Here is a 14,082-nt window from a genome sequence, read left to right as displayed (position 1 = left end):
GCTTATTGAAACGATGCCACAGTGAATGAGTGCCATACTCAAAGCTAAAGGCAGTCCAACAAAATATTAAAGTGTGCAATTTTTTTTTGACCGGGCAGTGTACATGCACAGACATACACACATACAAATTATACAGTGTTATCTGAATGCCAGGCTGCACGCATAATCACTCTTTGTTTTAAGCCCAGACTGCCGAACTTTTAACCACATTTGATTCTCTGATCAAGCCATCCAGTCCCTTTAGACCCTGTGGCCACTGGAATGAACATGACATGTTTTTGGGTCTAGACCAATTAAAAGTGTGTGATTTTGTCATTTGAATAATGCTTTGTTACTGATTGGTCTCTAGTTATCTAATCACAATGAAGTTATGACCGGTAACTTGATCTGAGAGAGCTGCAGACATCAGACATGACAAGCAAGGCTCTGACGCTTGACAGCATCTTTTTTTCCTCATAAATATTAATTTATGTTGATTGTAGCCTAATCAATTAGCACTCAGCATGGTTCTAATAATTCAACATGATGATATTTTCAGTAATTCTGAATATATTTCTTAACAGTAAAGTACAGGAATTTTTGTAAGTTCAGTGTCCATTCTAAGGGACATTAGGTGTTAGGTGATATTACCCAACACTTCATTATTCAGTGTCACAATGCAAAGTTATATTTTATTTTTTAAAGTTTTATTTATCTATGTATTTTGAAGTGCAGTTTGACATGGTTGACCACATGCCAAACTCTGATGATAACAGAGAGGCCACCAAATGTAAGCGGCCCAGCTGCACAGAAAAAACATATCTTTTGTGACAAATGCAGCAATCCACCTGTGCATTGTGCCACACAGAAACTGCTTCAAGGCAGCTCATTGAAAATGAGTGAATAGATAAAAGTATCCACAAGCTGATGTCTGTTCCAATTGTTTGTGTGATTAGTTGCTACATTTAGCCTTCTGTGTTAAAAACGTATGGTGATGCATTCACAATATTTTACTGACAGACATCAAAACTGATGTCTTGGATTTTATCTTACCCAAAATCACACACATGTAAAGTTGTTCATGTTAAGACCTGCACACACACATACACACACGCAGACATCAACTTCCAAATGTTAAAAACATCCTATTTTCCTTAAGTTTAATGACATTTCACGCCCATTCAATTGCATGTCCATTGTAATGGACCTGAAAGTGCTAATAAAAATTGACAAAATTTTCTTTTTTCCCCTCTATTTTTGTATTGGAGAGGAGTAACAAGCAATTGGATTTTTTTTTTTTTTTTTGCTCACCAGAAAAGAAAATCCGGTCTAATGGGTCTGTAACGACAGCAAGGTAGCAAAGAATTCAGACTGTTCTGATTTTCAGAGCTAAATGAGACATACAAATGAGAGTCATCAGCGTAACAGTGGGAGGACGAAGATGAGAAATTGCAGATAATATGGCCAAGAGGTAAAAGATCCAAGCTGAATAATATTGGGCCAAGGACTGAGCCCTGTGGGATACCACATGACATCAGAATGGGTGAGTAACTAAAGTTGTTGATAGTCACTTTGAATTCTCTGTTTGATAAGTAGAATGCAAACCAGTTAAGAGGAGTTCCACTGAGACCAACCCAGTTTTGAGATCAGCTGTGTCGATGGCAGCACTCAAGTCCAGCAGAATGAGAATAGTTTGATTTCCTGAGCCCACACTCATTAAAATGTCATTAGTCTCAGTGGGATTGTTTCTGTGCTGTTTTTTTTCTAAAGCTGGACTGGAATTTGTGAAATATGTTGTTTTCTTCCATTGTTTCTAAAAGTTACTGAGCAACCACCTTTTCAACTATGTTTGAAATCAGAGGTAATTTGAATGTAGGATGGTAGTTACTGAGGAGTGTTGAATTTTATCCAGGTTTCTTCAGCAGAGGTTGGACACAGGTCTGTATAAAATGAATGTAAGTAGGCATGGGGCAATGACTCCAAAAAACTCAAGAAACTTAGATGGCAGAATATCCAATTTACAGGTACTGAGTTTAGTATTAGACACAATCTCATTCAGATCCCTGAAGGTAATGGTCGTAAACCCATCCAACACGGTGATGGAGAGGGGAAGCTGAGGTGAAGGTGGAGGTGAACTCACAGTAGTAACTGGTGATCTGATGTTTCCTATCTTTTCAACTACTTGAAACACTTCTCACAATCATCTGCAGACAAGGCAAACAGTAGCTGGGGCAGGGTTCAGTAGACTGTTGACAGTGTTAAACAGAAATCTTGCGTTATGATTTTTTCAAGGCAATTAGACTGGAGAAGTTATAGATTCTCTCAGACTTTACCAGTGAGTTAAATGATGACATTAAACCCCTCATATGGATTTGATGAACTTGAAGTTTAGACTTATTCCATTGTCGTTCAGCTATTCTGCATTCTCTTTTTAGTTGCCTAAATGTTCATTTATCCAGGCCTTGTGTTGGAGGGATGATATGACAGAGCCTTCTGAGGGACTATTGGCCCAGAGTTCTCAAGCAAATGCTGTTAAACTGTTCAACCATATCGTTGGTATTGTTGCACTGAGTAATACATTGATCAGCACTGAAGATGGTTCCAAAGTCAGCAGCCGAATTATTTAAAATGTGTTTCTATATAATTTGCTTAGAAAGCAGAGTAACAGAGATGTAGTTTAGATCAAATAATACCACTTTGCGATCTGAGATAAGTTGCCAGGGCCACTGTGGGAGGGAAGTTCAGGTGAGGAGCATCAGCCTGGTGGACCAGAGGTTCATTGGACAGGAGGGCTTAGGAGTTGGAGAGGCTCAATCCAGGAAGTGAATCAGCCCTGTTTGAGGACCTCTTAGACCACCACCTCAAACCAAGACAGAATTATAGACAGGCAAAAGGAAACAAAACCTTATGCGGAAACAGGGACTTGGTTTGATCTCATTTTGATTGACATTGGCAATAACTGGCCATTACTGGTGTGATGAAGTCTCCCCATGAAGCTGGTGAGCTGGAACGAGCCCTGTACCCAGAAGGCCAGGGTTCATGTACAACCATTAATCAGTCCTAAGATTTGTTTCCACTCCTTGTTTACTTTTGCTTTTCCAGCACTGTTTTGGTGTTTACACGCCAAAACTACGATGATAAGTTAAGGTGATAAGTTTAGGAAAATATCACCATTTTTGGCTAAAAATAGAGCAACACCACAATAAAAGAAATGACAAAGGTATGTTAATAAGAATGTGTATGTGATACATAACAAATACAACAAAAATATGTTCCCCTTATAACATAATTGAGGATGAAGTTCATTTGCACAGAATGCAGTTTTGGGTGATAGGGTTGCATTGTATAATACTAATAATCCTCAGAAATGTGGACATGCTTCTAAGAGGTTCAGCCTTAGGATTAGAACTGACTTTAGGCTAAAGCTTTTGTCAGAAGTAATTGTGCAGTGCTTTTGTCTTGTGTGGTGTATTCAGTAACATAGCTTTGCAGTATCATTTTTGAAACCGTTGGTACCGATATGAAAATGAAAGCCCATATATCTTTGGCCATTCTAGTCCTAATGACTGCTCTTAGGCTCAGTCTCTAGGTGCTTTCACAAAGACTATTATCAACGCGTCACATGTGGTCGCTCCACTCTGTTCAGAAGCCAAACTAACTATTGGCCAGTCACTGGTCTGTTCAACAAAAATGAAGGCCAGAGCCACTCAGCACTGTTGATGCTAGAAGGACTAAAGTACCATTAAGCAGCAACTGTGTATGTGGAACCGAAATGCCTCAGTATTCCCACCTTCTCCAAGCCCTACTTTCTATACAAACGTGGTTTGACACAACAATATCGGCAAGGCCTTTAGAGTTTCCTCAGCTGCTGCCCCAAAAAACAAACTCCTTCCATTTTGTAGATATTAATGAGTACTTGTGCACCAGTTAGATGTTATCCAAATTGCCAGATTTGCTGGGGGAATTCCAAGCATGAAAGCTGAGAGGGACTTATAACATTTTTAAAGATATATATATGTGTGTGTGTGTGTGTATGTGTGTGTGTGTGTGTGTGTGTGTGTGTGTGTGTGTGTGTGTGTGTGTGTGTGTGTGTGTGTGTGTATATATATATATATATATATATATATATATATATATATATATATATATATATATATATATATATATATATATATATACTGTCCTGCTTGTGCAGTTACTATGCAAAACAGTATCCACCCTAATGACATAAGGAGGTCACCATGACAACGGTCTGCACTACATCATGACATCATGCCTTCCCTCAATCCCCTGCCATCTGTAATCAGCAGAACAAATGGCAGATGAGCTTTGGCAGTGTAAACTTCCAACTACCTGTCCTTGAATTAGGAACACTTAAGTGCATTGCTGCTTTCTAAGTGTACGAGACATCATTTCTCTCTTATTCAGCAGTCCAAACCTCATGTGACAGAGATGCTTTTTAGCTGATCACTTGGTGCTCAAGGACACAATGACAGAGACAGTGACTTTCCTCATTGCTTTGTTTTATCTGGTGATTTTATTAAGTTTCTTGTGTTTGCTGTGTCTATGAAAGTCAGAGCAAACAGAAAAAAGTTGCAATTTTCTCTTTTCATCTTCCACAGAGCTTTGTTGGAGTAAGTCTTAAGGAAACACTTAAAACTTGATGATTAAAGGGAGAATTTTAGATATAATTTGGCTCCATAATGATCCAGCTTGTTAATGAATTCAGAATTCCATTGATTCTGTTAATTCTTTCATATTTCAGTTGCATCACTTTAAAATATGATGGCCTCAGACCTTGAGCAACAGCCCACATTAACTTTCAAGTTAACATCATTTTGCAGGTTGTGTAGCTAGTGAGTTATCCAGATGTAGCAACTTAAAACTATATTTCATATTAAATACTGAGATCCTTATTCTCAAGTATCACTGCTAACCAAATCATCTATCACACCCCTTCTTCTCGGGTGAATGGCTCTCAAAGTACTTATGGCAGCAAAGTGTAGCACATATCAACTGAAACCACACGACATGACCTTTCCAGCAGTTCCAGCAAGACCAGTTGTCTGCATAGACTACATCCCACTCTGGGTGAAAAATAGTCACATATTTATGGATTTGTTTTTTATTACAATGATGTTCTGGTTGAATGAAAAGCCTCACCTCCAGTAATTAACATACAGGGGAACATACTGTAGTTCAGGAAGATAAGATAATCCCTTATTGCTCCCCACGCAGGGCAAATTCACATTGTTCCAGCAGCAATCATATTTACATCAGCAGTAAACATATGTGTAATAATTATATTTACAAAGATGAACAATGAAAATGAATAAATGCAGTACTGACACACTATAGACAACAGCAATATAAAATGGCTATAAAATAAGTCTAAATAAAATAAATAATAAAGAGCAGAGCATCCTTTGTGACTGCTAATTATTTTTTGTGGTGGAATCACATTGTTTTTCGAAAAGAGTTCAGTCCTGCAGCAGCCGTATCAGTTACGATCATTTCTCTTTTTTAATCTGTGAAGTGAGACATGTGACATAACATAAACATTACAATCAGCTGTTGTTGCCCACAGCTGAAATAGTTTTTTATTAGGACATGTAGTAATGGGTTACTCAACCTCAGACTTGATATGCATATTGGATATATAAATGTGCTTCACACGAGTCTCATCTAGGACAAGCCAGAAAAACACTAGACAGCGTGCCTCAGTGGGAGACTAAAACCATTTGTGGTCACATTGACTTGCTGTAAGGCTGCACAGCTAGAGCTGGGGTCCAGGGGAGCTGTAGATGTCACTGGCCTTCACTTTAGTCTGTCAGAAATATTTGCATGAATATTTCTGTTTAATATTCATCTGCAGTTCAACATTTCCTTGTGATGTTAAAGAAAATATTTCATTCTCATTATTTTCTCCCCTTCCAGTTGTTATGCATGATTTTGGGTACTTGGGCATTTAAGAAAATCCTAACTGTCATATGTATTCACTTATAATGTAGACACAAGTGCAAAGCACAGCACATGCGTTGACTGGATTCAACAATCCTATAACTAATCGTGTGTAACCTGTGATTCTATTGGAAAAATCAACCAAATCTAAAAGAATAAATAAATAAAAAGACACTATTGTAAGGAGGGAAAATGACAAAATAAACTGCTTGCATACGATCCTGCAAAAAAGAAACAAAAAATATGGAAACAAATGAGAGAGATGGAAGGCAAAGTAGAACATACTTGAAAAATGAAATTAAGACAGTAAGCTTATGAAGAGGAGCAAAGTGTCAGCAGGCTGTGGGAAGATACATTCAGCATGATGAAATATCCTGATCTTTTTGTGCAGAGATGTAAATTATCTTTAGTAAGTGGAACTGCCGTATTTTTCCATTATTGGTAAACCCTTTGGGCACTTGGAAAGTGTTGTGACACAACCTCCACTGAGCTTGTATGTTTGGGATCATGATCCTTTCTTTCTTCAAACTTTAACCTTTCCATCACTTTGGTAAAGGTTCATCTTTGTCTCATCAAGCCATAAAACTTTGTCTCCGAATTTCTGAGACTCTGTACTTTCTACCATATTGCAGCCTGGCCTTCCTATTCTTCTTACTAATGAGTGGTTAACATCTTCTAGTGTAGCCTCTGTACTTTTGTTCATGAAGTCATCTGTGAACAGTAGATTGTGATACCTTCACTCCTGCTCTCTGGAGGTTGTTGCTGATGTCACTAACTGTTGTTTTAGGGTCTTTACAGCTCTCACAATGTGTCTCTCATTAACTGACACTATTGTTCTTGTTCTACCCACTCAGTGTCTGTTACTTAGTACACCAGTGGTTTCTTCTTCTTCAGGACATTCCAAATGGTTGTACTGTCTATGGCCAATGCTTGTACCATGGCTCTGATTGGTTTTCCATCTTCTCTCAGCTTCACAATTGCTTGTTTTTCACCCATAGACATCTCTCTGGTTTTCATGTTGGTTACACCTCTAACTAGAAATGCAGTCTGCACAGTCAAAACCCAAATCTGAAAGTGAACGTAGACATTAAGCATTATTTATTGTTCGAATAATCAATGTAATAGGACACACCAGAGCAACAAAACAGACCTGCCAGTCACATGTTCCAATGCTTTTGCTCACATGAAAAATGGTTGTGTTCAAACAAAAGGTGCTATCTTCTAAGTTGTGTATCAGATCCAGAAGTAAATACCTGGAAATAAAAGCCGAAATGTTGATCTTGTGTCTAATATTAATTGTTTGATGTCAAACCCAAATGTTTTCAGTCTACAGCAAAAATAAAGGAACTGGCCTCACTGTTCCAATACTTTTGGAGGGAATGTATGTTCTCATGTAGTGAACATTTAACCCAGGTGACACTTCATATATTTCCATTTTATTCATTGTCTTTGCCTCCAGACTACACAGCCAATACAGCTGTTCATGAAAGAATCATTGCAACTTTCCTGATTTAAAACTATGCCTTGCAGGCCCTATCTCAATTTTTCTCTGTTGATGTGTCAAAGTTTTGTTTGTATCCTCTCCTATATTTTTTTAGCAATTGGCAAACAGCTGGTTTTCTTCCTGTCTTTATCTACTCTGTTTTAAGTCATGTGGGCCATTGTCTGTACTACCACCCTCAGATTGCATTGCACAGCTTAGTTGAAACCAGCCTAATTTGCAATTTTGTTTTTACATTTTTTTGACACGTTTCAAAAGTTTGCTTCAGATTCTCTTGACAGTTAATTTGAAGCACAGCTAATAGCACAGTATCATCATATCTTCACAATACAACTCCTACTATAGACCAGGTCAATGACTTGAAAGCATGAACAGTTGCTATATAATCACTTTGAGAGACTTCAAGTTGCTTTGGTGCAGTGTACATCCTGGTAATGCTGTTCAGTACTCCCATGTGATGTGGGATAGGAGGATGACATGGTGGAGTGAATCATGGATGTTAGTCATGCTGACCCTGGCATTCATCTTTACTTGTATCAGCACCACTGACTCAGCAGTAAAAACTCCCACTGATCTCCTGGTACCTCTCCACAGCTAATTTAGGAACTGCTCACTCCTCCCTCAGTTGCCTGCATGCTGACAAATAGATTGTGGCCAGCCTGCTGTTTGAGGACATGCATACATTCTAATATTTTCAGATCCACTCTAGTCAAACTAAATAGCATATATATAAATAGCATGTATATATATATATATGTATGTATGTATGTATGTATGTATGTATGTATGTGTATATATATATATATATATATATATATATATATATATATATATATATATATATATATATATATATATATATATATATATATATATATAATGTAATGCGCAATAATCTGTTTTCAAGATCTGAAAAATTTGATGCAGCATCTGACATGTTTGCATGACTTTAGATAGCAGGAATGAAGAGAGACTTTGTATTGATGGGAAATTTTCAGGAAGATATTCTAAAGCAGAGCCTTTCTTTTCTGATGAAACTAAGTGGAGCTGTATTGATTTATTTCCCTTTTTTCATGCCTCTCATGGCTCACTGACTTGGAAACCCAATATCTGACTGTTTTTGAGAAAGCAGGTAGTTAAGAGTTTACGGTCAGTTGCACATCAGTTTTTCTCATTGTCGATGTTTGGATTTAGTCCCAGAGTTTTGTTAGAAAAGGCTTGTTGAAGTGTCTATCTTATTTGCTGGTCTGAAACATAAACTATACCACAGAGAATGGTGATTTTTTTGGCCTTCATTGCATAGGTGCAGTGGAGACAGACAGGGAAGGAGGGAGAAGAGACATGCAGCAAAGGGCCGTGGGCGGGAATCGAACCCAGGCCGCTGCGTTGAGGACCAGCCGCTGTACATGAGTTGCTCGCTTAACCCGTTGAGCTATCCGGGCACCTGAGAACGGTGATTTAAAGAAAGGCTTGAAGCTGCACTAAGCAATTAAAGCTTGAAAAATAATCTAATATAAATCCCAGATATACACCCGACAGAGAAGAAAATTAAAAGATTGTCTGTTTGGAAGAGGCATGTGAACGCCTGCCCACATTCACAGTAGTTTGTCTTGTTGGCACTTTGAGAAACCCTTACCTTTCTTCTGACATATTTCCAGAATCCTCAAACACTGTTCTAACTACCCAGAGGAGAAAACATCTTCCACTGAATCATTAAACAAGATTTTTACATTTCCATTGTAATGTAGAATTTGTATTTACTTTGTTTTCTTACTATCCAACAGGCTGCCACATTTGTTTTATTTCAGCAGTGTTGCCACAAGTAGTTGAGTTATTGAGGATTTCAGCAATACCTTTAGAGAAACAGTACTTTAAAATAGCCCTTGGGCTTTTTCAAACATTTCTAGTTAATATACTCTTAGAAAAATAATAGTGCTGATACATGAGGGCAGCTTTGACCTGCTGTATTTACCGCTCTTGTGTGCTCTGTGTGCTCACAGTTTTCCTGTGCACTTAGGAAGTACTAGTGACATTTTAAGTGCACTCATTTTTATTTGTCTGACTGCTAGTGTTTCTTGACCATTTTCACTTTATGGTGGTAGTGTCACTGCATTTAGCAAGGTCAATACAGTATTCTAACTAATAGGACCATTCTAACCAGTGGTGTGAGCTGTGGGGACAAGGTCACATGTTAGCTTTGGAGAATAGCTCTTCATCAAATTCAGTTTTGCTTTTGTTTCTTGATTGTTTATCACATGCTGAAGTGTAATTCTTGTGATTGCAGTTATCAGACATTATACAGTATGTGGACTATGTGTTTGCAAGTATATCTTTATGTATGTTGTCGTCCCCTATGCAAAGTATGAACACCTTTAGAATTGCACATTATGTAATGAACCAAAAGGAGATATGTCATCGGCTTATGCCCCCTTACTATTGTAAGCTAAAGGAAGAAGACGATCACAAAAACAATGAAGTTAAAGAGAATTTTGTTAACTTCAGAACTTGCATATGATTGAACAGCTTTTGGTGGGTGTACAACAGTGTGCTTTTTCATGGAATTGATTTAAATGTCATTAGCTGCAGTTAATCACGCACAGTTTCTCACTTTTTTGCTTGTAAAGTTGAGTCACCTTTATAAACTATACTATATGATCAACTCAGATCAAATATTGATGTGACATCCCAGTGAAATTCAACAGCGTTTTGTGTTTGTGCTCTAACTGTCCCGTTCAGTCGTCACCTTGATGGCACATCTGTGTTCTTTGTTTTGCAGCCTTTCTAAAACGGGCTGCCTGCTCTCTGCTGCCTGCTCCAATAAGCTCTCATTAATCTTCCTTACAGCCTTCATTAAAGCTGCCACCACTACACCCTTGCCCTTCTCTCCAGGCTCCTATCTCTTCCTTATTGCCCATCTCCTCAACCTTTATCTTTGCCCAGCTTGCCTTCCATAATCTCTCACCCTGAACCAGACGTACCTCCCTTCCCCGAACATCCCTTCATCTTCACAGTTTCTCTTTTTTGTTTTTTTTCCACCTCCTTTCCTGTCTTCTTTATACATTTTTTGTACAGGCTCTAAAATTTTAAATTCACACGAGTTGAGTACTGAATTCAATTTTCACCTCATCTCATGGCAGTGGTGTGCCATCTGTGAGGTGGCAGTTAAACTTTTGTGGCATTTTGTTGTTGACTGACATAAAAGCCCACTTTATGAAGGTATTATGTTTCTGTTGGTGCTGTGGTGAACTAGATGACCCTGCAGTGTCTGCCACTGACTTCCTCCAACCTCTGTGTCTGTCTGCACACAGTCCAAGCTGTAGGGAAGCCAAGAACCAGCAATTATCCAAAAATCATGGCTCTGTTATCTCCTTATTTTAAGATATAAACAATGATGTCTTTATTGAGGCCATAATTTGTTTGTAAGATGCTATCCTAAAATGTGATCACTGAATTATCACGTGTATCAACCTGAACTATAAACACATCTTTATTATTGCTGATTTGATCTGTTTTTTATGTTGGGTCATGTTCAGTTGACATTGAAGCCACTGTTTTCTGCTCTACATCAGTTTTACTATGGTGTTTGCTGTTTAAAGGCCTCCTCAGTGTTCACATAACATCTTAACAAATTTAGCATGATGTCTACAGCACTAATTCCATTCATATCCACTGCTCTTTATTATACAGTCTATGGCTTCAACACACTTTATCAGTTTAATAAAATGCTTTTTTGAATTCAATGATTATTTCTATTTGCTTTTATTTTGTTGTTGTATTAATAGTGTAAAGCTACTACATACAGTAAAGCACAACACTTTCTAGACTAATATTTCACAATTAAAGTCTTTTAGTGGTTTTAAAGGTATAGTTCCCTTCTTTCCTGGAAGGCACTGAATCATCTGCATGAAATGCTGCGTTATAAGTAGACTAGTGTAGTAGTAGGCAAACAGGCAGAAGCAGGCGTGACTGAAAGAAACTGGTGAATGAAAGGGGTATTTTAAACCACATTGACATTTGTCTTTATAAATATATTGGCTAATATTTTTATGCATTTATTATTTTGAAACATGTATCATAAGAAAACAAGAAAAGCACTCAGAGAGCGCAGTACTCCGCCAAGGCTGCTCAGTCATATGCTTTCAGACGGTTGAAATCTTTAAACATTGTCGTCAGCGGTGGATTTGTAGTAGGATCACAATCATGTGATCATCAGCAGGCAGCTGACGTAGTGTTCACTTGTTGTCATAGTTACAGTGATGCTGTGGTGCTCTCTCGCAATGATACAGAAATATTTAGCAAATCTGTGGATCCAGACTATAAGCCGCATCACTGCCAAAATCTAATCACTTGATCCTTCTGTCATTCCTGACCTTCCCTGAAAATTCCATCCAAATCCGTTAGTCCGGTTTTGAGTAATGTTGTGCACGGAAGGAAGGAAGGAAGGAGGGAAGGAAGGGAGGAAGGAAGGAAGGAAGGAAGGAAGGAAGGAAGGAAGGAAGGAAGGAAGGAAGGAAGGAAGGAAGGAAGGAAGGAAGGAAATGTTTCTGAGTAATGTTGCTAACAGACAAACCAACATCGATCGTTACTTAACTCTGCCGCGTTCCTTGGCTTAGTAATAATGCAAAATACTCTCTGCAGTTAAACCAGTGAAGTGGAAACATAATTTCTCAATCACCCCAACATGTCTTTGGGTTATATCTTAGAGGTATGTTGGGGTGATTCCCTCCTGAGAAGTGGTTTGGAGATGTCACTCATCCTCTGAGAAATGATTAGACACTGTCTAATCATTTCTCAGTCTAATAGACAATCATCTTTTGACAGGACTTGTACTGATTAGCCCTGGTGAGAGTCTTCTGCCCTTCACTTATTAGTTTGTATCTGTAATGAAGCTGCTTTTCTATCTCTCAGTGAACAAAACTTGATGTATTGATCTGATGGTGTGCTCTCTTTTGGTCTGCCTGATCCTACTTTGCATGCAATTGATCCAGTTTCCACAAAGAGCTTTAGAGAGCCTTGCAGTGCTCTCTTATAAACCCTGTTTATCCTGGAGCTGATGCTGAGAAATTCCCTCTTTGCATGAACTCACTATTTGACTTTTGACACTTGAACTTACCTCTGGTTCCATGTATCCAGTATCACAATGCGACTTAATGAGCAATGAAAACTTGAGTCACAGCGATGTTTCTACCAGCTGAACAGTGACTACCAGTTGATTTGTTGAGGTCAACCCCTGTGTCATCTAGACCTCACTTCAATGGAAGGATGCCACTCAAGGAAATCTGACCTTTTGTTCAAATCCTTAGACCTCAACAGACACACAATGCACACAAATATGCGTCCCCTTTTCTTCATTTAATCTTCAAGCTTGTGGTGAATTGGAGCACATATCGAATGAAACTTTACACAATAACAGCACAGCCAGCTGCTGGTCTGTGTTCCAAACTGTTTGTGAAAAATATGATTTTGAATTCCAATTAAATTTAATCATACATCTCTGTGTCTATTTCCACATCCACTACTCTCATTTGATTTACTCAAAAAAGGTTGCATAGATATGGAGCTCATATCATAGGAAAGACCTTAATCAGCGCTTTAATGATGCTTGTCATATATTTGTATGTACCAAATGTATCACATTATGAAGATAAATCAATCATCTGCACAGTAATATCTTTACTCATTTCTTTACCTATTTTCGCACTCTTGCTTCTCAGGAAAAAAGTCTCTTTTCCCTTTGCTGTTACATGTGTCCTATAAGGTTTCCCAGGTACAGATCATGTTAATACCAAATGTAAAAGGGATTATAATCCAGTGTAGCGCAAGTTATTCCTAGCCCCTCAGTGTTTTTAATTGGCCTTACCTGGACATCCTAGTCCATGGCTACTATTTCACGCATTATGAATCACTATTTTAATACAAACTTTTATATAATTCTATTTGTGATAATTGTTTCTGCTAACAGTAATATAGTATGTAGGTTTGCTTGCAGTATCCAGATTCATCTCTATGCTCATCTATTTTTTTAAATACTCCCTTTCACTCGGGTATAATAAGAATGACTCAGAGATGAAACCAACTTGGATAGACCATAATAATTTTCTCAAAATGCTGACATTTAATTTCCACAGCCTTTCATGGTTTTGAATTTGTCTGAACTGAATTAGAAAAAAAAATCTCCAAATTACCATTTGATGTAAGATTAGACAAGTGAGACTGAAAGAAGCAAATTTGAAAAATGTCATCATAAAATAACTCCTTGAACTTTGCATTTTAAAATTATGCAATACTGACGGAAAATTGCTCATCACTGTTGGAGACAAACTGGGGGAAAGACATTCATGGTGTTGTTTTTGTTGTGTTCAGGTCAGCAGGTTCTGGGTCTGGTGGAGAACCAGAGTGACTGGTACCTGGGGAACCTGTGGAAGAATCATCGACCCTGGCCGGCTCTGGGCAGAGGCTTCAACACTGGTCAGTACATGATGGTGTGCTGTTAGCATGTTAGCACAGTGGGCTACTCTGGGAAAATGCTAAATCTTTGTCACAGTCATATACTACACAGTAATCTTTGATAAGTCTGTGTGGGACCATAGTAAGAACAGAGACAGATTTATTGTATAAATTAAACCAATTAAAGAAAACCA

At 38.1% G+C, this 14,082-nt stretch overlaps 1 protein-coding gene across 1 annotated transcript in view; it reads left to right on the top strand.

Moving 5' to 3' along the window:
- Positions 1-14,082, top strand: part of large1 (LARGE xylosyl- and glucuronyltransferase 1) — a 142,462-nt gene that overhangs the window by 89,762 nt on the left and 38,618 nt on the right. Inside the window, exon 7 of the mRNA XM_023277717.3 lies at positions 13,805-13,909. Coding sequence (XP_023133485.2) covers positions 13,805-13,909 — 105 coding nt within the window. The remainder of the gene's footprint in view (positions 1-13,804; positions 13,910-14,082) is intronic.

The sequence above is a fragment of the Amphiprion ocellaris genome, chromosome 21, assembly GCF_022539595.1.
Source record: "Amphiprion ocellaris isolate individual 3 ecotype Okinawa chromosome 21, ASM2253959v1, whole genome shotgun sequence".
In the NCBI taxonomy this organism is placed as follows: domain Eukaryota; kingdom Metazoa; phylum Chordata; class Actinopteri; family Pomacentridae; genus Amphiprion; species Amphiprion ocellaris.
Note: the sequence above shows the minus strand (reverse complement) of the source record. Positions and strands in the feature narration are given on the sequence as shown.